Raw genomic sequence first — 25,399 nt, forward strand, 5'->3', positions numbered from 1 at the left:
CTTCTCTCGACTGAAAATGACATCACAACTGCTCACAACGACCATTCACGTTGAGAGCAGTTGTGATGTCATTTTCAGTCGACAGACGACAAAATGGCCGCCCCCGGAGATGGCGAAAAAACGAGTGCATTAACACTTATTCCACAAACGCAATATTTATCATAATGTTTCAACTAGTGGGCTTGCATAGCACATATTCTTGAAAAAAAAAAATGTTTGCGTTGACTTTTCTCTTTAATCTTTCAAACGATGATATATTGATATAAAATAGATTTTTTTAAAATTTACATTTAATCACCATATAAAATATATACGAATGATGACAAAAAAACGTGGGAAAAAAAATCCCACTTTTCCAATTATTGACGTAAATTATCATGAAAAGAGTTGAACTTGACTGCCCGCTTGTATTGCAAAAAGCCGTCGCGTCAAACCAAATTTCAATCATCAGCAAACATTTTATTGCACCATTCAATGTTAAAACAAACCATAAGAAACAACATAAACACCACAGCGAAAACTTCATCACGGAATTCCTTTACATGCAATCGTCAGTTGAGGAATCCCACGCTCGCATTCAATTGCACGCAACGCAACACATCCACGAACCCGAGGATGCATATTTTGGTTAAATTAATCGGAAGCTCCCATGCCACAAGCGCGGCTTTGACCTGAGAGGTCACACATTGGACGTTAATACTTTCTGCCGCGCGGATACTCGGCTGCCGTCGAGGCCATCAGGTGAGCTCGGCCGGCTCGGCGAGGACGGCGTAGTTGCCCGTTTTGGCCTCTCGACTGTACGCCACCACCAGCGTGTCCTTTTTCGCTCTCAGCTGACACAAGATGGCGACGCTCAGCACGCAGGACAGCGTCTGGGGAGAAACAAAATGACTGTGGTGGTGGATTCAAAATCCGTCCTTGTTCGGCAGGCTTATCGAATTGATGGTCACACGTCCGTACCCAAAGTGAAGTCAAGCCCATTGAGACGCCCACCACGATGTTGATGGCCAAGTTTAAATGTGAGATCAGGATGGGAAGACATGGCTGCGGCAGACAAGCGCCTTACAATATGATACGCACAGCATAGTGTTGAATAAAACTGTAGCGCACCTCTTTATAAATCCTGACCGGCGTGTTCTCTGTGAGCTGAAACAGGCTGCTGTTCCTCGGGGCGGCCACCTGCGACACAAATGACAGCAACAACTTCTACATACATGATTAAAAAAAAAATATCAATAATTCAACGGTTTGAACAGGTGCGGCTCCCTCTGGCGTGCGCTCCTTGGCCACCAGGGGGCAGTGTGATAAACATACGCACTAAAACGTTCAGTAAGATTAGCCGTTACCCGCAGAGGATAAAGAATATATGCCACAGCTTGTGTTGAAATATCCGCCGCTCAGAGCATTTTAACTACCGCAACATCGATGCTATTATTTATTTTTATTTTTTTTTACGTGTTTTGTATTGTATGTTAGCATTAACCTGGCAGACTTTGGCAAATTGATTTGTGATTTAACTACACAAAGTGTAACTTGCTTTGTTTAATGTTTAGTTAACTTCAACTGGGAACGGCAATAAACATCTTGAAGAATCCTTTTGGAAGAATTGTTCACTATCACTCTAATTGAGGGAACAAATTAGTAAACTGGGGGTACGTATTAGTAAATTGAGGCAACAGATTAGCGTACAGATGAGTAAAGTGAGGGTACAGATTAGTAAAACGATGGGGATTAGTAAAGTGAGGGTACATGTTACTAAATTGAGGGAACAGGTTACAGTGCCGTTCAGTAAATTGAGGGAACAGATTAGTAAACTGAGGGTACAGATTAGTAAATTGAGGGTACCGATCGGTAAATTGAGGGAACAGATTAGCATACTGAGGGTACAGATTAGTAAATTGAGGGAACAGATTCGGGTACCGTTCAGTAAATTGAGGGAACAGATTAGGATACCGTTCAGTAAATTGAGGGAACAGATTAGTAAATTGAGGGTAACAGATTGGTAAATTGAGGGAACAGATTAAGGTACTGTTCAGTAAATTGAGGGAACAGATTAGGATACCGTTCAGTAAATTGAGGGAACCGATTAGCATTCTGAGGGTACAGATTCGTAAATTGAGGGAACAGATTCAGGTACCGTTCAATAAATTGAGGGAACAGATTATCATACTGAGGGTACAGATTAGTAAATTGAGGGAACAGATTCAGGTACCGTTCAGTAAATTGAGGGAACAGATGAGTAAATTGAGGGTACAGATTGGTAAATCGAGGGCACAGTTTAGCGAATTGAGGGAACAGATGAGCAAACCGAGGCTACAGATGAGTAAATTGAGGGTATAGTTTAGTAAATAGAGGGAACGGATTGGCAAAGAACATTTTTTTCCCCTCATAGCCTGACGCCAGGAGAGCTCCGTAACCATTGCAAATATTCACCTATGGATGCAGCTGTGGAAAATAGTCAACCTGCAGCGCCATTTTGCGTACTCACACAGTTGGCCGAGGTGTCGTTGCACAGGCAGGTCTCGGAGATGTTGTAGCCCCACTCCACGTAGCCCTGTTGCACTCCACAGCACTCCAACTAGGACGCAAAGAAAACGGAGGAGTCGCCCATATTGCGCTTGCGCCAGATCGTGTCACCCACTTCAATTTGGGTCTCCTGCAGGATTTTCAGATCGACCTCACTGGCGTTGTTAATCGGCTGCATGCTTAGGTAGAATTTGGACATGAGCTTAATGATCTGCAAAAGAGAGAGCGCACGTGGACTACTTGCAGCCGAATTCGTCAGACCTTGCGAGAAAGGGAAGAAAACGTCTCCGAGGATTACCACCGGCCTCATAATCAGCACATGGACGGCCACGTAAAGCACAAACAGGCTGCACAGGATCATTCCGACTGTGAACTGAAACACACAACAACACACCGTCAGTGTCTGAAAGGAAATACAGTGGATATAAAAAGTCTACACACCCCCCCCGTTCAAATGTTTTTGTGATGTATGAAACTTTCTGTGCCACTAATATGATCTACAACCTGTCCAGCTAAATTCATGCTAAAAGTAAATCTACTTAAAATGCCTCTCAGGAACTCCAAATACATTTCAGGTGATCTAGTAGGCTTTCCCTGCCATTTTTTTTTGCATTCTACCAGAACCCTGAAGGTTAGCGTTGGGATATGGAACTGTTCATAATTCCTTCCACTTTATCCAAGATTCCAGTTCCATCTGAAGAAAAACAAACTGTTTTGGATTCAATGTGGTACCACTAGAGGGAGCCAAAATACCACCAGTAGTATTCAAACCACACTTAGAAAATCGCTACGTTTTAACTTTTGAATCTTTTGGCATTCGAAGCAGTATTTCTTTTACCAGAGTATTTTTACACAAGTGTCTGTATTCCTACCAAACAACAGCGTGTAAGTACTTTTGCCAGCTCTGCGCTCGTGTGTGTGTGTGTGTGTGTGTGTGTGTTCACCCACCACAATGAGCACCCATCGCTTCTCTTTGCATGCACCGTACAAGCCGATGATGGGCAGGACCAGGATGGTGATGGACAGAGCGTACATGGTGTTGATGCCCACGATCATGTCCTCGACCTGTGCATTTCGCAAAGTGCTTGGCATGAGGATTCAACTCGTTCACTGCCGGATATTTTCAGACCCTCTTTCACCATAATGTTCGAAAATATTTGAAAAAACTATATAGATATGTTCCTGGGATTGAATGGCTGGACTGCGAAAAGACAAATAAATACGACAATGGCGGTGAATAAGTTAAGAGGAAAGTAAAATCTTCTTCGTTATGGTCATGAGTAGCAGACTGGACTTTTGTTTGATTGTCTGGCTACATGTGTTGCTGCGCCATTGTGTTGAAATAATATTTAGTGTTTGAAATCCAATTAAATCTTTCCGCAGGTTCCACAGCGATACGTTCAAGAGTGAGTCGTCTGCTTCCCTTGGCTGTGTGGCGCACTGCATTCCCAGAGAGGTAAACCAGATTGACAGTTTGGCAGATAGGGGGCGTTACCTTCTCATCCGCGTGGAACTGGCCGTGGCTGAACAGTGTTCCGGCCAACATGAGCGCTCCTATGATCTGCGGCAAGAAAATAGAAACATAAAATCAAAATACAAAAAAAAAATTGAAAAAATCATCACTGACAACACATCATTTGAAACACCACTTTTGGTGAGCTTGTTATATAAGAAATCAGTTCCATGAGCCCCAACAAGCAACAATGCTGCATAATGGAAAGTAGTGGAAACATACGCTTAAAAACAACAACAACTACAACAAAAAAACCAGCACTCACCGTCATCAGACTTGTGACAATGATGAAAGTCCTTTTCAACCAGATGTTCACTTTCCCCATTTTGTGTCCTACAATCCTGCTGCAGCGTTCAAAGAAACTAAAAGTAGAGAAACGGCAAAAAATGACAAAAACCGCACCCCCTCCTCCCACGCTCGCCTGTTCTGATGGTGAACAGAGGAAACGGGCGGGGGGTGGGGGGCGGGGTTAGGACGACATTGGGGAGTTTGGGGAGTGGGGGGGTTTGGGGGGGGCGGACCGAAGTATATTTGGGAAGAAAGTTGAACACATGTGCACATTGTTCATCCACTGCCTTTTTTTTTTTTTCCCCCGATGTAAGGAGGGGGAACTCCTTCAAACGCCTCCGTCCAGATGTGTCCACTTTGGAAGCAACTTTTCAACTACGGGCACGGTGGCTTTAAGACTTTAAAAAGAGGAAAAGAATCCTGTTGGTGTGAGCAAAAAAAAAAAAAAAAAAAAAAAAAAAAGGCACGCGCTGGTGCGACTTGGTTCCCTCTCAGTCATAATAAAGCAAGTATTGTCTGGGGGTGATATTTTTTCCCCGACACATTCACCCCCGCCCGCCCCCGCAGAACCCCCCCCCCCCCCTTCCCGCCCCCGCCCAACTGCACACACAAACACAGACCATTTACAGTGGTGGAAGTACACACAAAAACTAACACACACACACACATGAGCTCTTCCTGACGACTCGCTGCACAAAACATCCAAAACTAAACCTTATGCTTTTATCATTGTTTTAACCCACTTTGAAACCTAAAAAGGGAAATGTTTTGCGCAGATCAACCCTGTCCAGATAACATTCAGATTCCACTGCGAATAATATTTACATCTATAAATACTTAAAAGAATTTCCATTAATCCACCCCCCCCCAAACGCCACATTTTTCTTATGAAAAGGTTAACAGTTACTTTTAAATGTTAAAAAAATAATAATAATTAAACATAAAGGAATAATCTGGTTTTATTTTATTACTGTAGTATTCGTGTCACAGCTCACGTCACAGCTATAAATTAGAACGCATGGTAAAATCCGTATTGCGCAATTTAAAAACCGAAAATCTCAGATAAACGGATGAGCTAGAAAAAAAGAGATTGTTAAAATCAGCTTCAAAAATATGTTTGAGCGACTTTAAGCCATCTTTTTCAGCCTCCCCCACCCCAAAATAAAAAATAATCCGTTTCTAGCCAAGAAGTGGAGAAAATGAGCTTTTGGGTAAACAACATTTCCAAAATTAGTCGCGTGAGCGTCCAGGTGTGAGTTGTGGCCTACAGCAGCCCCTTGCTAGTGTTCCCATTTTGCATTTGTCCGGGTCAATAAACATCTGAAAGCAGAAAAATAGGTGTAAAATGATTTATTTGACGAATACAGTATTTTTGATGAACGGGCAAATCCCGAGCGCTATTCCTCGAGCTCTAACATTAGGGTTATTAGCCCCCTCAAAATAAAGTACAACATGTTCCCAAGCTTCAATCGACAGGGCCGACCTTTGGGGTCACGCCGAGAGCAGAAAACCATCTGTGCAACACGTCACCTTGGTATTCCGTTTATTCCTCCACAAGTCACGTTTACATAAACAATTGGGGCCAGATTTCCACATGCTTGGCAAGCTTGCGACCTCCTTTTTCCCCTTTCCCAAATCGACACAGGGGGGCGGGTGGGGGTTTCTCGCTATTTTCTGGGCAGTGGTAAAGCTGTGTTTACAATGTCTTCCGGTCCACTGTGGACAGGGAGACGATGCGGAGGAACCGGTTGGTTAAACATGACAGGCAATAATTGCCGTGGGTGCCCGGCAAGAGTCTTGAAGTGTCAAAACATTTGCCGCGGCACTCACGGCGCGGATGAGAAACCTCGCTGGCCTTAAGAAAACTGGCGCGGTTACAGTAACCTGAGAGGATGTCATAAGTTTTTAGAGAAGGTTTTTATGAGTTTTTATTCAATTGAAAATGCTGCATTCTACTTCAAAAATATGGCCACTGACCCGACGCATACTGCAAACGTTACGCAATGGGCAAGTGAATTACCTAACCTGAATCTGAGCACATCTTCTTGTTTGTGACATTTCAAATCCATTTCTGTGGTCTGATGAGCCAAACATGAGAATTGCCTTCATGTCCCAATATTCATGCAGCTGAGTGTATTTAGTGAATTCGTATTTGACAGAAACCTATGACCAAACTTTGCAGTATTACACGCGCCCGCTCTGCGCTGACGCCGACTCCGGGGCAGTGCCATGCAAAGCCAAAACTGCTGCAAAAATTCCCCCTGTCCACGTTTCTTCCCTTGAAAGCCCTGACAAAACATGCCAGCTGTCAAGGAACAAATTAGTGATAGTCCGTGAGAAAACTTGGTTAATATCCTGGCACGCAAGGTTTTTAGACAACTGTGGCTGCCGTGGGCGCCGGGAATAAAGCCGAACAATCGTTTGTTTCGAGACAGACTGGGATTGTTTTGGGAATACATGACTTCATGTGGGGAGTATTTGGACTGCCCACACATGCGCCGAACACATCCGGCACTTTTTTTACGCAGTCAACACGTCCTTGAGATACTCTGCCGACGTCGCCATGGTAACCTGAAGCTCACCCTGCGAAACGAGCGAGTTGGGAACAGCTATCTCAGCAGACGCGCTTTCGCTTTAAATATGATCAACATGCCGAGTGCGGCAGGTTTGAGGGGAAGTTATGCAAGCGGCTGGCATGGCTGAACTATCCGGATGGGGACCTTTCACTTTGGAGTCGATTATCTCTTTGCATTCCTGCGTTTGTGGTTTTTTTTTGTGTTTTTTTGTTGTTGTTGTTGCCAATTCGGGCTCATTTTTGATTTGACTTCTTTTCAAGGTTGGATCATGTGAACGCTGTTAGCACTGTTAGCAATTAGTCAGAGATTATTGGAGTGTGAAGGGGAAACCGCGAGAGAAGCACTCCAGGAGACAGGCGAGACTCTTTTAAAACGTTTTTATTGTTAGCGTCGACGATTAGTATCTTGATTTATGACGAAATTGTAAAGAAACAGCTGGCGCTGCGGCGGTAATGACACTGAGCTCAACTCAAATTCCCTTTGATTATATTTTCAAAGGAGAATGATTGGACGAAAGCCTTCCAGCGTCAACAGCTCAAGAGTTGGAAATCATTAAAATGATTTTTCAAGGGGGTTCGATGATGACAATCATTCCAAATAAAGCATTAGTCATAGTTTATTTATAACACCAAGTAACAATATTAATTCTCTTTTTTTAATCCCTGGAGGAAAGGCACTTAATATGCTGGTTTTTGTTTTTGCAATGCATCATTATTTTTTTTAATTTTTTATAATAATGCAACATTACTGACTATAGCCATGTCCGTTATAGTTTGATGAACTTATTGAATTGCATTGAATTAAAAATTAACTTGTTTTTATGACATATATTTAAAACGATTTTAATTTTTTTTACCAAACATAAATACATGTTAAATTTAATATTTAATTTACACAATTTTTAAGTTGTTTCCCCCCCAAATTCAATTAGTTTTTTAAATGATTTTTCGATTCAAATGACATTTTATATTTCAAAAAAATTCTAGATCATTTTATATTTTCTTTTATACGACATACATTTTATAATGTATAATAACGATAATTTAATTTTTTTTTTATTCAGGGATTTTGAATATTGCATTTTTGTTTGAAATCATACAAAATCTTTATACAGTGATGACATCCAGATGTTTAAGAAAAATATGCAAATTATTTGGACGATTGTGATGATTCTCTGCAGTAAGTACCACACGGGCACTCTCTAGTGGTATGTAAAATAATCATCAAACTAATACACTTTGTCTTTGTTTTTAAACATTTACTTGAATTTTTCGGTGCAATGCATTTTAATTTAATCATCACCTGATGCCTTTTTTAAAAATTTTACAATTATTAAAGCAAAATTTTAATGTTGAAACTATGCAAAAATGTTACAATTGCTTACAATGAAAAAAAAAAGTGCTTACCATCACCAGGCTTGTCATAATGATGAAACTCCTCAACCAGATGTTCACGTTCCCCATTTGGTCTACGAAAAATCTCCTGCGGTCTAAAATGTCAAATAAATAAATAAATAAATAACAAAAACTATACTATAGTAACAGTTTGCAAGGATTAGTCTGATGTTGGTCAGTTTTCCAAAAATGTTGGAAGGTTTAATCGCTGCTGATGAGAATAAATCTATGTTCATTGAAAGTAAATACAATTGAAGAAAATACATTTTAAAGCGGTTCTGAAAATTGCAATTCACTTTTTTTGAGAGCGATAACAGTCAAGCTGTGAATTGCAGCAGACAGATTGTGAAACCAGAGAGTCTAGACGAGCTGTAAATGAGATCAAATGATAAAGACAAATGTTATATAGCTTGCGGAGTACAATCATAATCAGAAGAAATGCTCATGCCTAAATGTTAAATGATTTTAAGATCATGGAGACACGAAATTGGAATCATCTTGAAGTGCTGTGTGCTGTCATTGCCGCTAGATAGCAGTATCGTCACCCCAGAAATATTAGACGATACTTCTTGTCTCACTCCATGAAATTTCAAGTCATGCACAAAATCCAGAAACATGCGCTTGATGAGACAAAATGTGACCGTAGCTGTAGTTAGTGATTATTAAACAATTTAAGAGACCAAACGACCTCTAAAATGTAGATTTTTTTTTTACACGTCTTCCTTGCGATTGTTAAAATATTGTGCTGTATCACAGACGTGATAAATAATAGTAACTGTGCTCCGAACAGACAACTCCGTTGAGAAAACCTGATTAGGCATCTAGAGAAAGAGGAAAAATGTGTGATACATTATGACATCATTGATTTTTTAATGTTTTCTCAGACTCTGGTTAGATCTAAAGTGAGCATTTTTATTTCTCATTTTTTCGGTGCTTTCAGTCGTAATCAAGGTTTTTGTTTTTCTTTTTTTAAATAGCCACTAGAGGGCTCTACTCAAAATCTCAACGTTTTATTTGCTGCAAATGGGTGGCAACGGAAATATAGTTGTTTTTTTTTAAAATTAAAAATAAAAATAAAGAAAAACGTTTTTGGCTTGAACATTATTATTGTTATTATTATTATTATTATTATTATTATTATTATTATTATTATTATTATTATTATTATCATCTTTATTGAGTTCACTTAACTTTTTTTTTTTATTTTTTTAATAAAAGTCTGTGTAGACTTCACTTATAAGTATGTGTTTTTTAAGGCATTCTGTTTTGGCCTGACATATTTAACTGTTTAACTATGGTGATGGCATAATTATTTTTAATGTATATTGGAAATATAGAGATTAAATTTGGGGACCTTGCACTGTCACAAAGCCTTGTGGGTTTTTATCTAAGCATGAATGTGCCGCGATCATTTTTTGGGGGGTGGGGAAGGGACATACTGGTATGCTTTTTTAAAGTTAGATAACACTTTGCCGCCAGCACAGAGTGTGCAATGTCCCCTAATATTCCCTTTAGCTGACACAAACTCAAAACAGTGACGGGATTCCCAGCGCACCTTCCTCCATTATTTTTCATGTAGTCCAAACGTGACATGGTGCAAATGTGACATCACTTCCCCAGACTGCAATGCAAATTGTGACGTCCCAGAATGCTTCACTTCAAGCTGTAAGTGATTGAAAAATGATTGAAAGACATAAACACTTGAACTTTATAAAATGAGCTGACACTTCTATAATGTTAGGGTCGAATTTGATATGTTTTGATATTTGACGTAAATTTTTTTAAAAATACAAACACGTTCCAACACTTGACAACGTGCGTACACTGCTGTTTCCCAGTGTCTTTAGACTCCCAGAGACCAGCAATTATGTTCGTCAGTGGTACGTTTGAATCGAAAACCCTTCAAATTTTCCTTCAATTCCATCTTACATAACCCTTTTCATATCTGTCGCTGCTTTGTCGTGAGTGTTCCTTGTTGCCATGGCGCCACAAGGATGAATGGTGTTTGAAGGGCAAATGGAGGGAAAGGCCCAACAAACCATTTGAATTAGACCAAAATCGCTGGAGAGAATGAACCTTCTGACATGGCTATTATGTACTCTCGCGCACACATTTACACAGTAATACAACATATAGAGTGTTAAAAAAATAAATAAATAAAGCTTTGAAAGCAAGATTGATTGTCTTATTTTGTGGAGAGGGAGATTGGGACACTTTCATGTTACCGATAAAGTGCATGAAGAGCGAAAACAACAGGATCATGTGCTACGCTATTTGAATAAATATGACCATTCTTGGTCTCTTTGGTGCAGAAAAACTCATAAATAGGACTTATATCACTTTCATTTCATTTAAAAATGTATTTTCAAATCATGTTACAGTGGTTTAATTCTTTTTTTTTTTTTTTAATCCAGTGCAATTAATTCTATACTAGTAGTTCAGGTGTATTTAACTTTTCAAAACAGTTTGGGAACCACAGCAGCCTAAAAATAACTTTGGGATATCAAAGCTATTGATCTGATGGGCAGTACAAGGGTGCTGGAGTTCATGAAAACAATTGCAGTATCCTTCAGGTGGACAGATGAGGTCATCAATCACGTGATTTATTTTAGATGACAAGTAATAAGAAATGATGTCTTCCTTTCACTGACTGATCAGGTCAACAATTTGTGCTTGTCATTCCTCAGGCCCAGTCGCGCATGAGGATGCTCATTTGTTTGATGTCATCTCATCTGCATCCTGCAGATTGTCAGACTTGCGCAATAAAAGCTTGCGTTTGCAAGGGAGGGACTTGAAGGCCTTCCTTTCATTGGCTCGCCAACGTTGAAAAGAATACATTGTGTATGGCTCAAAAGTTTTCAGATGAGCCCTTCAAGGACGGCTTTTTTTTGGGGGGGGGGGGTGGCGGGGTGGCTGAACACAATACCTAGCAGCTCCAACTAAAGGTTGACGACTCGAATGCGCCACCGTCGCCATGGCAGCGGGATAAAGACGGCTTCCAGGAGTTGCGGCGTGAATAGAGCAGCTTTTTAACACCATTTTCATTGAGAAGAGTTCGAATTACATCAGCCTGAACATTTGCGTCATAATTCATAACACTTGGTCAACAGCAAATTTAAAAATCACAGTTGCCCCCTTAACACACTAAAAGTTCCTTCCTTTTATTTTTACCCGCCCCTCACATAACAGCTTAAGAATTGTTCATATGTATTGAGCAAAGTTTTCTCTTTTTGGAACGCTACCATTTTAGCGCTGCAATTCACCTCTGCGCTTGTTGCCAAGCAACTCCTGACATTTGAAGGATGCTCGATTTCCGCGTTGTGTTTGTCTGCTGTGTACTTTTGAAAACTATGTTTACATCATCCAGACTTACTCATCACGCTGAATTATCAGAATAAGGCAGCCTGTTATTAGCCGTCGCTAATTCACTTCCTCCCATGTGGTATGCTAGCTAAAAGTCTTCATGAGCCTCACCTGAAGGTGGTTTCCTCGTGTCGACTCATTTAACAACTGAATACAGTCGTTTATGTACCATGGCTTCATGATTGTGTACATGCTAGATGCATGGCGTTGCTGCTTCAAACGACTAACCCAAGTTACCCCAAAAGTTGTTTATTTCCCCTCCCGATATAGGCGTGAGGATGTGCTGCACGCCCGAGTCTTTGCCTCTGAGTCACATTCCTTCCACTCTCATCCCACTCAAACACAGACGGCGCCTTCAGCTGCGAATGTGATGCCAGTGATACATTCAGACGCTGGTAATCAAATGATGCTAATGAAACAAAGAGGCCCGCAGCGCCTCCAGGCACCAGTCCGTCTGAGCTGATAAACAAGCAATCTCTCGGAGAGGCATTCTCAACATTCAGGCGGCTGGTGACATACTTTTGCCGCTTGAGAAAAATTCTACTTTGAATGTTTTGGAAACCACGGAGGCTGGCCTGAGTTGCAGATTTCGCACTGGTTTTCAAATCGAAAGCTATCGTCTTTGAGGTCGCATTTCAATGCATATTTGGGGAATGTTTTTTTGTGGAGGGAGGAGCTAAATACGTAAATGATCTCTTATTCGCTTTTTGTTTCAAAACTATGGAATTCTTGGAAAACTGCATCGACATTAATTTTTAGGTTTGATCCAGAGGCGTTCATTTTCTTTTCTACTTTCAATTCATTTAACTGGAACACGTAAGAGGGAGCATATAAATCCTATTCTGGACTCAACTACTGGCGGCCTTTGCACTTTAAAGTTCATTTCAAGATTCTGTGATTCGTCTTCAAATGTCAAAATGGTCTTGACTACGACTAACCTTGTAATGTTAGGACAAAATCTTTTGAGTACACACTGAAAATCCACTGTTTGATAACAGCGCAGGCGCTATTCTTCGGCAAGCAGAATCCTGGCAATCCTGCTTAATTACATGTGGATTAATAGAGCGATAAGATGAATGAATCCTGACTGGATTGTTGAAAGCAGCTTAATGAGAAAAATTATCTTGTGAGATCAGCCTTTACTGAAGGGTACGCAAGTCCTTATCAGCCATGAAAATGGGATAAATGACAACGAAATGTATCAGTTGTTGCCTTGGACACGCTAACGGCACAGCTAAGCAAGCGGTTCATAATTTGACTGGATAGGCATTTTATGTGTCAAGTTTGAATGTTGACGGGCAATTATTGTGAGCATCTTGAGGGTGAATCCAAAGTCGAGTCTAAATTGACATTGGTTATGCAACTCAACAAGTGAAACAGATTTGAATGTATGTTGTCCTTGTTCGAATAGTCAATTCTTTTCACTTCAGGGGATCATGTCCTTCACTCCCCTGCAGCCTTTCTGCAATGATAAATAAACTGAATGCAGAGCACACTAGTGGGGCGATGCGTTTCGCTTGGCTGCCAGACTGATATTGACGGCGCACAAATGACGGATGAACACAAGCGATTCATGTTTGCACTAAAATGTCTGGAAATTCTCTTTATATCTGAGTGTATTGCAATCTGAACTATGTATGTTATGAGTCGGTGATGAATCTTGAGCAGCTGCCTGACATTCGAGGACACACGGTTTGCTAATACTAAAGTAATTAGCCTGTTGCCTAAGTGGTTTAATGTGGGGCATAAATATGGATTCACGTCAATTCAATTTTGGGACGGAATTATCTTTTGAGGACGAGAGATAGCATTTTTTTCAATTCTGACACCGCCCCACCCATGTTAACAGTTCAACCTTGGCTTTAGGTAAGTCTGTTTAGCTTAATGCTAACAAACAAATCAAACCATGAAGCTCCACAAACCGTTGCACAACACTTGTAAATACAGACATAAAATACAAATACATACAGCGTGTTACTGCAGCTTACCGAGGAGTTTTGACCATCACGTGCAGCCGTACGTCTGTATTATCCCGCCGCCAGGTGGCCAAGGCACGCACACCAGAAGGAGTTTCACCTGTTACACTGTCAGTAAATTAAAAAAAAAATTAAAAATGAACAGCCTCTTGTTAAGATGAGGGATGCTGTTTATTCATGACTCAAGATGCAGAACATTTGAGGAAGTGATTACACTCTTAACGAGCTCAAACACACACCGCGGCACTGTCATCACCGCTAATTACAATGATTAGCCTCCTACAAGAAATAAAGAATATTTGTGATAAATGGTTACTGTAAAGAGCACGTACTTTCTCCTGTCAACGTCCGCGATACTTATTAACCTATTCACACAACAACAAAAGTTAACATCTCTCACGTCAAGCCCTAACTGGTTGGATAGCTAGCCTAGCATCCTATGTTAGCTAAATATTAAGTCAGCATTTTCTGTACGCTGCTCCTTAAGTGGAATAGCACGGCAGTAAGTGTGGAGCAGAAAATGATACATTGCGGCCGTTCACTGGAAATTAGGTTGTGAATAAGTTGGTCCACTGGTGCGGCGCACTTGTAGGGCAAGGGTCTTTGCGAGTGGCAATATTTCTACTTTGTAAATGGCTGCACTTGAGAATTTCAACATGCTGATTGAAGTGGCGGCACTGAGCAGAAAGACAATCAGTGGAGCGCAGAACTCTTGACTCAACCAGACCACTTTTTTATTCAATCAGTAATTTACTAGCCTGCTTATTTTTTAACAGGAGACACCGACCGCCCTTTGATTGACTGGTGCAATCGTTCCTCCACAACTGAAGGCAGTAAATCACTGCATTTTCCTTAAATTGTGCCCGTCTCTCTCATCGACAGTGTGCCACAATTATTTTGTGGGTGTGTCATCCACGTAAGACCAAAACCAGCAATTTTCAAAGTGGGGTGCGGGTACCATTAGAAGTATGTAGACTCCCTCTTGCGTTGTGTGACGGAATCACTGCCTATGTACGTTTCAGTTGTTTTTAAATTAAAACAGTTGGTTACCTCAGCTTAATGTGCGAAGACATTAAAGATGATCTTACGTTTTCAATGTCGCGCATGGTGGGACTGAGCCAGGTGCACCCAAATGTGGAAAACTCAAACTCAATGTGAAAACAAGCACACAAAAAAAACACAAGCTTGATGACAATCACACAAAGAGTCTGGAGACTAAAGAAAGGGGCGGGCAAACAGGTGGAAATAATGGGACATAAACACACATATGTCCATCATCACCAGTCTTCACTCCCAAAATATCCTGAAAAAAATAGCAACAAAACATCAATTGCTGTTTTATGATTACTCCAGGTAATAATTCCAACTGAAATAAAGGGTCAAGCAAACATTTGATCTTTTCTGGATTTGAGGTCAAAGGTGTCGACTGAATTTTATGTTGCATAGCAACTGCAGAGCTGTAAAACTCAGTGCATGCCGAATAAAAAATTGTGCATAAAAATGAACTTGGGGATTATTTTTACATTACAAGGAAACGTACATCAGCCTTGCTTCAAAATGTTGACTTTTAAAGACTGATAAAAATTTAAAAGCGGCAGCCTTGTCTTCGCAATTGTTTGCCTAATAATGAACAATAAACTGCAAAATCTAAACCTGCAAGTCATCTGTTTAAATACGGCAGCCTATTCTTAACTTTAAAAAAAAACTATTATCATGGCAGTAGGGAACGAGTGCCATAAATACAGCCATCTTTGCAATGCAAGCCACATCTACTGGTGTCAAAGTAAATAAAAACATTTACAAAACAACAAATAAAACATTTTTTAAAATCCATCTGTGGCACGTTTTTCTTCGCAAATATCCCGTTAAAACTTCAAGATGCATGGCTATTAATACAAAGCGGCTAATGTATGTACAAATTTGTTTTCATGGCTAAATTTAGTTGGTGCAGCTTTTAATAAGTTGTGTTTTGTAGTCCGGAAATTGCGGTTTCTCCTTCCATAAACAAGAAGGGCTAATCACATATTGTACGCTGAGCTCCTGTCTCATTCTCGCTACATCTGTCTGCTTTCATATTCAATTAAATTATGCTACTGATGCTTCGCGTTCTCTGTCCAAAATAATGACATACACCAACCAGACCACCTCTAGCTTTTTGCTTTTAACGACATGATTATCCATCCATCCATCTTCTTCAGTTTATCTGTGTCGTGGGGTCAACAGGCTAAGCGGAAAATACCAGACTTGCTTCTCCCCGGTAACTTCATTCAGCTCTTCCTGCGGGATAACGAGGTGCTTTGAGGCCAGCCATGAGACAGTGTCTCTCCAGGGACAGGACTGGAATACCTCATCACGAGGTGTCCATGAGGCAATCAAACCCATGCTTGAGCTGCCTCATTTGGGGCCTCTCGCTGTTGATGAGGTTCTACTTTGAGCCCCTCACGGAAGACTGACTCTATCTCAAAGGATCACGAAGAAACCTAACGGATCAAACTAATTTTGGCGGCCAATATCCTTGATCTTGTTCTTTTGGTTGCTATCAAAAGTTGAGGGGTGGCAGATCGACCAGCAAATCGAGAGATGTTTATCAGCTTCTTCTTCACCTCGATAGACCAAAGAAGAGCGCATTGGTGCAGACGTTGCTCTGACCCAACTGTCAATCTCTGAGCAAGACCCCGAGATACTTGAATTCACTTCAAGTGGAGTCTCATCCCTAACCCAAAGACTCCAATCTTGTCTGACTGAGGACCATGGTCTAGAGATACTGATTCTCATCCAAACCGCTTCACACTTGGCTCCAGCGAAAGTTGGAGATTGTGGCTTGATGAAGCCAACAGAACCACATCATCTACAAAGAGCAGGGATGCAATACCGAGGTCCTCAAACTGGACATACTCACCACCTTGGCCACACCTGGAAATTCTGTTCATGAACATCATTAACAGAATTGCTGACAAAGGGCGGCCTTTGGTGTAGTCCAACCATACCCAGAAACTTACTGCCGGCAATTTGGGCCTACCTGTGGCAACATTTGTATAAGGATCGACCAGCCCATATCAGGGGTCTGGCACACCATAGACCTGGAGCACCCCCGCCCAAAAAGAACCCTCAAGGGACACAGTCAAATACTTTGCCCAAGTCCACAAAGCACACATAGACTGCTTGAGCATACTCCCATGCACCCTTCAGGACGGTGCAGAGCTTGACGGCCAGGACGAAAACCTCACTGCTCCTCCTGAATCAGAAATTCAATTTCACGATTGGACCCTCATCTCTAGAACCGCTGAATAGATCTTACCGGGGAGGCTGAGGAGTGTGACTCCTGTAGTTGAAGCCAACCATCCAGTCCCTCTTCTTAAAAAGGTGAACCACTACCCGGCTCTTCCAATCTGGAGGTATTTACCTGTTGTCCATGCGATGTTGCTCATGAGTGTCACCAAAGACCACCCCATAACATCTCAAGCTTTTGGGAACACTGGGTTGATCTGGTCCACCACCGGGGCCCAGCTTTTTAACCACTTTACAACAAAAAGATATTGAAATGTCAGTTTTCTATGTTATGTCCTCTACACGCATCTTGATGAATGAAATATTCTGTCTTAAGACTTTTGCTATAGCTGAAAAGTGTATTTCCTTTGATTAAAAAACAATTTCGGAATCCAAACAAACCAGGCCAACAATCACGGCAACAGTGTGACGATTTTTAATTGGGCTATTCTAACCATAAAAAAAACCAACACATTATTGCTTGCTTCAATGCAAAGAACAGAGTTCTTCCGCCTCTTGCTGTGCAAGAGCTTCGCCCCGACGACTGATGAAAAGCTTTCATACCTCTGCAACATCGCAAATCCGCCGAGCTAAATTTAGCGCACGAACACGAGTGTCGCTCGCAACGGTTGATGCAACAGTACGCACAGGCTTACCTTTGCTTGACTGGCTCATTAAGACGCTGCTGGGCGCAGCCAGTCTATGATCCCTCACCATGCGGTGACATAGAAGCAGCTGAGCCGGATAAGAGGCTTCTGCTGATCAATTGGAATGTCTGAACTCAAAATTTCATCGGCTTTTTCTCGCCAGTCAACCCAGTGTGTGGTCATGTTAATCTTGACATCGTTATTTTAGCATGCCATGGGTTGTTTGCAGTGTTGCTACAGTTACCGCGAAAAAGCAACCTAGTTACCCAACTGATTACTTTTCTTTATAATAATATATGCTATGCAGCCTCTAAACTTAATATTCTGATTAATCTTACATGCGTGTAATATCAGTTCAGCAGCAAAATCCGGCTATTTATAGCCATCTCCGGCGGCGGCCATTTTGTCACTTGCTGTCCACTGAAAATGACATCAAAGTTGCTCAGGGCTCGGGTAACAACCAAACACGGCTCAGCTTCAGAAAACAGGTGAGCCGTGATTGGTTGTTGAGCAACTGCGATGTCATTTTCAGTTGACAGCAAGTGACAAAATGGCCGCCCCATGAGATGGATGAAAACGGGTGGACTTCACTCATATTCCACCAACACAATTACAATCAGAATGTCGTGTTTAGACTAGTGGTTGCATAGAACATATCATGGTAAATTTTGGGGGATTGACTTTGTCTTTAACTCATTCACTGCCAGACATTTTCAGACCCTCTTTTACACTAATGTTTGAAAAAACTTGAAAAAAAAATCTAAGTTCCTGGGATTGAATGGCTGGACTGTGAAAAGACAAATAAATACGTCAATGACAGTGAATGAGTTTAATAGTTACATTCAGCAGATACCGCCAACCCTGTTTAACAAAAACGACACTCTGTTTTGCCCGGTTTATTGGAAGTGCATTTTTAACAGTCACATTCAAAACTATAGTTTGTTCTTATCAAAAATAAAATGATGACACCCTTTTTTACTTACCGTAATTATTTTTATTGGAATCAGACCTTTCTGGATTCTACTTAGCATAAGCGTGCTGCTTATTTTGTTTAGTTCTTTCATTTTTTTTTTTTTAAAGAGTCTTTCTAGACTTCCCTCCAATACATTTTTAAATGAAACATAAACTAAAGGCCGTGTTTTTTCCTTGACGTATTTAACTATTAATGTAGCAATGGCAAAACTCCACTCTGCCTTCTTCCTGTGACTAAAGAAAAGCTAAAAAGCTAAAAATAAACGGAGGAGTACACATAAGTATCCCACATGCTCAGAGGAGTGAAGTGTTGTAATGGGCGGCTGAAGAGCTTGCAGCTTCCCGTACATGTGCACGCGGATCCTGCGCCGCCGTTCCAGCGCCAACGCTCGTGCCATCTCTGCTGTTTTGTTTTCGACTCCCTAATTATTATAATTTGAGTTAACCCGGTGAATTGATGCTGCCGGTTCCGGAGTCCCTGCACTTAGCTTATCCCACTAAACAATACCCTCGCCGTTGTCAGTGAGGGGCTCCGTGTCGTCGTGTGAGTAATTTAGAGTGTTGCCGTGGCTTTTTGAGTACACGTGTGGTATAAAGCCTGTAAATGGAGCCTCCACTCTCAGCACCTGAGTCACCGCGCTCTCTACGGCGCCCTCATTACATGGCACTTAACAAGATTTAAATGTCACGTCGCAGTATGACACATCTTGTTTTGCGGCATTATGGACAAAAGCTTTGGCATCGCCGGTGTGTTTTTATCAAAGCAGTTTACGGACGTAATGACGCGTCACCACGCACGCGCAATCGATTAACTCGTCGTGAGTGGGGCTGGATGACGATTGATATTGCAATTGAATAATATACCGTTATCGTTTTCCAAGGTCCTCTCCCGGATGTAATTTTGAACACGCACGTGCGGTAAACAATACCAGAGAAACAGAACAATATCAGTTTCTACGAATGACTTTGTTCTACTAGCCACGGGCATGAATGATAGATTCCACATCTGATCTTTGTTTCTTTCTGTACCTAACATTCAACGATAGACTTGTGGATTACCGAACAGCACATTTCGGGACAATGTTTTCGAAATGAGAAGCTAGATAAGACGTTACATTTCTTCCTGCTGCTCTTTTGTTTTTGGCATCTTTCATTTTAAGAAACTCATCCTGCCTCCTCCCCGGGCATGGGAGTGTGTTGTGGGTGGATGTAGGATGCAGAGGATTCGTTTTCCTTGAATAAAAAAACACACTCCCAGCTCCGACTGTTTACATCTCCGTGGCACGTCTGTGGCTGTTTCCATGGTAACCCGAGTAAAGATAGTTGGAATGCCTCCGAGATCCAGTGCCCCAAATGGTGCTTAATGTGAGACGTGAGTCGAAGAGTGAATAGGTGAGCGCGGACAGGCAGGGAGCGGAATGGCCTTGCTCGCAATTTCTTCCGAACCTGTTGAAGAAACGTCGAATTTGTCAGAATTTGTCTCCCCTCATAACTTTGGATAGGAAAAACAAGAAACCATTCATTAAAAGATAAACAGTTTATGTGAATCTTTCACATCGTATTCACCTTTATACACATTGTTCTCAACATGATATACAGTGTCATTTTTTATTTTTTTCTAAACCTTTGACACAACTTTTTTTTTTCTTTTTAGCATGCACTTCAGAATGCCAACGAAGGCTCCACAAATACAGACTTGAAACTAGAATTTGTCCTCACGATAAAACATACAAAAACGTGAACTCGGATCAAAAAGCTCGACACGTCTGAAGACACAATGGAGAAAGAAGCACAGCGTCGGACTACCATGACTTTCACAGGTAAGGGCCATGAAGAGTAAGACACAAAAATACATGTTCTGGATTCAGAAAAATAAACAGCTATTTTTTTTTTTTTTTTTCCTCAAGTTACAACATCATCCTAAAAATACACAAAGAACGGTACTCCTTTGTCAAATTCAAGAGTAAAGCAGCGTGTGTACTACACAAGGAGGATTGTGGGTAGAGGGTGACACATCAACAATGCCACCTGACAGTCCTCTCCATCCATTTTTTTTTCCCCCTTCAGCCTTCAGTTTACTACTAAAATCACAGTGTGGATTGGCGCTTTCGGTTTTCGGATTATTGCAAATCTACCGAGGAGTATTAGGGCCACACTGGAAAAAATCGGATCTACGGTGGTGATGAAAATAGCAGGTGGGCATTCCGTCAGAGCGACGGACCTGTCCGTCAGCCCGTCACTTACGAACGCCCGCTTCGCTGATGATTGACGGGATACCTTATAAAATGGCGGACTTGACCAATGACGGAAACGGGCCCGCTTTTCCGACGTTTTTTTGTGTAATGATAGACTGACGAATGACGGACGTGTACCCTGGCCGCTGACGGATGACGAATGATGGACCAACAAAATTTGGTCAAACGCCCACCTCTGGAAAATAGAGCCCATCGTCTTGGATAATTTAATAAAAGTGCAATGAATAAGTAGAAACTCATTTCTTAAGTTTCTATATTTTGTCTTGATTAAAAAAAAAAACTTTTAATAGTAGATTATTCTTATAATGTTAATTTGCATTTCAATATTTTTCTTTTCAGTATGGCCCTGATACACCTTTGATTACAAAACGACTGATTGTTTGGGTACATGGAATTGCTACTGTGCAAAAGTAGCCATTCTAGAAGTCCCACTTTTTTTTTTTTCTTTTTTTAATTGGTAAACTTCTGCTACACAATTCCTGCAGACCCAGAAAAAAAAAAACGAAAAAAAAAAAACACTTTGGATACATTTGGAAGAATCCATTGATTTTTAGCCACCACTGAGTCATGAGGAGTCATCTGCTCATAATCATTTGGTTCATTTGCAGCACTAACGCAGGGTTCTTGCATGTTCAATGCACAGTGGGAGACTTCTACAATGGCGCTTGCATCACGGTGAGGGCGGGGGTGTGGGGGCGGGGGGGCAGGGACGACTCTCTCTCACCCGTTTCTGTGCTAATCTCAAAAGTGACAACATCAAAAGTCCACCTTTCAAAAATGTTCTCAATAGGATACGCACATACATAAACGCACAGCAGAGCATTTTTACTTGAAATTGACCAAAAGCGGAGATGTCACATTGATTCAACGTAGCACAGTTGTCTCTCTATACTGAATATACTGGATGTCCATAATGTGAAAACACTCCATTTTAGAACACAAAGTGCCTCGACTAATACACTTATTGCAAGGGGGGGGGGGCGGGAGGACCATAGCGAGATTTGAGTGTCTGACGGTGCAACTTAACGTGAACCAAAATGCGCTGCTGTGGGTGACTTATTTATATTACACAAGTCTATTGGAGCACGTGTCCTGTTCGCTTTGGCCTCTTGCTCAGGATTAAATGCTTTGTGACAGTCCTCCTGGGGAAGTTCCGCACTCCGTGTGCCGAGCCACGGGCCGAGAGGTCAGTCGTCCCCTAGTGGTTTTTGCGTCGACTCCCCCCTTTACTGTCCTGTAGGAGCGGCTGGAATGCCTCCAAATGGGGTCTTCCCACTGCAATAGGTCCCTCATATCGTTATACGGTCTCACCCCGGCGGGTGTTGATTAAACAACAAATCATTTCCAAGCCGGTTTCCATAAAACATCTTGCCATGCACGTTGCGTTGCTTGAAATACATGCAGAAGGGTGAAACATACATGGTTTATTATTATTATGTTTTAGATGGAAGTGATCAATAATTTAGTTAGCAGACACGGAGGAATGTTTTTATTTGATTTCCTGTCGGCCAATCTACGTGCAAAAAGCATCATCTGCAAGCCAGTTGCTAGGCAACCCTTCGCTACCGGTAGTAATGGAGGAATGGGTGAGGTCCAAGTGTGCAAGCCCACACCTGTTGGAGCACGCAGGGCATTTATGAGAAATGAGGGCTTTATTTCTACAGAGGGGTGTTTATTAAGAGGTTGTGACGTTTTAAGGAAAAACATAATTGACGAAGCTCAAATTGTAATAGGAGAACATAATTGTAGGATTTGAAGTCAAATTGTGTTGTTCTGAGAAGTTGTAATACTAAAACAAAAAAAAGGTTAGATCATGAGGAGGAAAACAAATCTTTTATGAGCGTCAGGTTGTTTGATTCTGACAAAAAAAAAAAAACACAAAATCTTTTTTGACATCTTAAAATTAAGTAAAAACAAAACAATGTTATCTCAAGGCACTTTCCTCGCATATTTAATCAAACCAACTAAAGCCCCGCAAAACATATTCCAGTCTGTCGTCTCATAGATTATTGAACGACCTCCATCTTTGAGTGCATACAACCAAAACCCCCCCAAAAAACATCGGTAGCGAAATACTGGGGGGGTTTCTGCAATGAACCCACACACCCATGCAGAGGGTTACCTTTCTGCCAAGGCGCTGCTTTCCCAAAGCCATTAAGATAGAAGGCCACTCTCTGCTTGTGTGAAACCAGTAAACACCATCTCTTTGTAGTTATCTATGAGTGAACAACCAGAAACATACAACTTATATGTGCATATATGTGCAGTCATGTAGAAAGGCAAGAACACCGTCTTTCGTCCTTAGATTTTAGGCAACAGGTCTGAAAATTGGCTAAATATGAAGCCGGATGAGCAATTACTTTTTTTGCGATAACGCTGATGGATGTCTTTTACTGCGACTAATGTGAAGTGACTTATTTTGTATTTTTAGGATTAGGGCCACATTGAAATGACTTTTTTTTAATTACGAGGGCCGTCGAAAATCGGAAAGTGACAAGGGTAAAGTCAAAGTAGTGATGTTACAATAAAAAAAAGGACGTTTATGTCGTATGAGCAAAAAGTAAGCGTATATCATAAAATTATGGGGAAAAGGTTTTATCATTCAAGAATAAATGTAAGCTTTATGGGGACATTTGTGAATTCTTCAGAAATAGTTCAAAAGTCACGTTAAGAGTATAAATTTGTCATATGACAAAAAATGTTTTCACATAGCTAGCATAAAATTGTAATATGGGGGAAAAGATGTACGTAAATGTTACAAGAATACTTTTGTGCAATTATGGGTAACTTAGAAACGTTTTTCGGGAAAAAAAAGTCAGAATATCATAAATTGCCAGAATAACAACAACAAAAAAGTCCTATGGTTGTCATTTTTGATTTGAGCAAATGTTTTAAAGTTGTACAATAAGTAATAAAATCGTAATACTACAACCAAAATTTACGCTATATCAAATGTTTTTTCATTGAATATTTTAACGGTAACGGAGAATCGGCTTTGATTCCAGTGTATTGAGCAGAATATCCATGGATGTATCTTAACTTCCCGTATCTGATGTCAAGTTGTTCCTCTTTGGACCGCGTATTTGTTGAGGCTGACTCAACAGCACCTCCGCAGGTTGAAGCCAAGTAGTGCACTCCGGTTTGTCGTACAGGTCCAGATACAAAAAACCCAACTGAAAGCGGGTGTGCGGTACTTCCTTTTTCACATGGCGGCATATATATGATATTTTCACAGTGTGCCTGTTGCGGTCTCCCCTGGCAACATGGCTTGCAGACAACGATGGTTTACAGAGTGGAGTCCATGCAAAAACATGAGCAGGTGAAGAGGGACAGATGTGTGTGCTCAAAAAAAAAAAAAAAAACCCAAAAAAACAACACACAACTAAATGAAAATAAAATGAAGCAACAGCTGTCTTATTTTTTTTTTATGGAAGCACATCTTTTCCCTCTAGGTATCGAAATAGAGCAACATCTAATATCCCTGATTATAAACATGTCCTTTATTAAATGTTGTGGCTGCTACTTTGAAAGCCATCAGTTGGTTTTTATTGCAATATGACAATATCGAATAAAAAAAAAAGGGAAACTTCAAGTGACACAGGAGGATGGTAGCCAAGCATACAGGCGGTCGTCAGTAGATCAGTCTTTGCTACAGGTGCTCAATACTAGCCACAATATCTAGCACAGTTCAGTTTGTGATCGGATATGGAGCGGGTAATGCAAAAAAAGTGTGGCGGCGCCGGACGTCTCACAGGATGGAGGGAATAGGGGAACGGGAGCGCCGGAGCGGGCAGGGCGATCCGTAGGGCGAGGTGACGGGAGACAACCTCAGGGCGTTACCAGCCATGCCGGTCATTCCCGCTATGTTGTTTAAACTTTGAGATTTCTCGTAGCCTTCAGATGGGGCGTGACAGAGGGGTGGAGGTGGAGGTGGTGCAGGACATGAACACACACAGGCAGGCAGGCAGGCAGGCAGGCATCCAAGTCCAGGCCGAGTGAACCATGGCAAGACAGGAGACAGGAGTGAAACAGAGCAACTATCACATCGTGTATGGTGAGTGCATGCACAGATTATTTGCCGAACAATCACTGTATGGCACGATGAAGTCGTACTTAAGCGCATAACGACAGGCCAAACTGGAGCATTTCTCCTCCTTTGTGAAGTTAGCCAAGGGCAGATTCTCGGGTTTCTCGAAAAGATTACCCCGAGTGATTATCCTGTTACGCGGTAGGGGCTGGCCGATTAATCGATTTAAGGTATTCCGTCAGTCCGTCGGTGACGGACTCCCGGTTTGCTGGAGAAAGTGACAGGAAACTTTTAAAAAACTGACGGATTAAGGCCCGATGGAAGCGGGTTTTCGTTCGTCATCTGAATCGTCACTAACTGGATCAGAACCGATGGACTTTCTCAATCCGTCACTGACAAACTCCCGTTTCACTGACGACTAACGGAAACACGTGCCACATGTCACGCACATTTGAGTGCGAATATACACCGGGGTTGCTTCGAGCGGACTGCTTTGGCTGTATATGGAAACACGGCGCCAGAAACGCTCAGCTTTGAACTATAGTAGATAACATAGACTGCCGAGTCCCTTTATGGTTCCTGAACAAGAGACAAG

General features: G+C 41.5%; 2 protein-coding genes across 6 annotated transcripts in view; both read right to left on the minus strand.

The window, feature by feature from the left end:
- Positions 1 to 438: 438 nt before the first annotated feature.
- LOC147126554 (tetraspanin-8-like) lies at positions 439 to 8,360 on the minus strand. Of its 3 annotated transcripts, XM_086022459.1 has the most exons (10): positions 8,310 to 8,360; positions 4,305 to 4,401; positions 4,022 to 4,087; positions 3,475 to 3,591; positions 2,825 to 2,899; positions 2,642 to 2,737; positions 2,489 to 2,578; positions 1,111 to 1,179; positions 961 to 1,044; positions 439 to 872 (listed from the first exon to the last, which is right to left on the minus strand). In XM_086022459.1, exons 2-10 carry the CDS (start codon positions 4,362 to 4,364, stop codon positions 738 to 740), a joined length of 792 nt encoding a protein of 263 aa, XP_085878585.1. In that variant the 5' UTR covers positions 4,365 to 4,401; positions 8,310 to 8,360; the 3' UTR covers positions 439 to 737. The 3 variants fall into 3 exon arrangements, with proteins under 3 accessions (XP_085878585.1, XP_085878584.1, XP_085878586.1); XM_086022458.1 differs by lacking the exon at positions 8,310 to 8,360 and having other exon boundaries at positions 4,305 to 4,478; XM_086022460.1 differs by lacking the exons at positions 961 to 1,044; positions 8,310 to 8,360 and having other exon boundaries at positions 4,305 to 4,480.
- Positions 8,361 to 20,044: 11,684 nt separating this feature from the next.
- The window catches only part of kcnc2 (potassium voltage-gated channel, Shaw-related subfamily, member 2), a 35,243-nt gene continuing 29,888 nt past the window's right edge, over positions 20,045 to 25,399 (minus strand). Inside the window, exons 4-5 of one of the 3 annotated variants that reach the window (XM_086022637.1) lie at positions 22,900 to 22,993; positions 20,045 to 22,052 (exon numbers count right to left, since the gene is read on the minus strand). In XM_086022637.1, the coding sequence (XP_085878763.1) occupies positions 22,932 to 22,993 (62 nt within the window). In that variant the 3' untranslated portion in view covers positions 20,045 to 22,052; positions 22,900 to 22,931. Of the gene's footprint in view, positions 22,053 to 22,899; positions 24,672 to 25,399 lie in introns of all 3 variants that reach the window. The other 2 variants (XM_086022635.1, XM_086022636.1) reach the window with 2 other exon arrangements.

Source organism: Filicampus tigris, chromosome 22 (assembly GCF_054856515.1).
Source record: "Filicampus tigris isolate MCC_2025a chromosome 22, RoL_Ftig_1.0, whole genome shotgun sequence".
In the NCBI taxonomy this organism is placed as follows: domain Eukaryota; kingdom Metazoa; phylum Chordata; class Actinopteri; order Syngnathiformes; family Syngnathidae; genus Filicampus; species Filicampus tigris.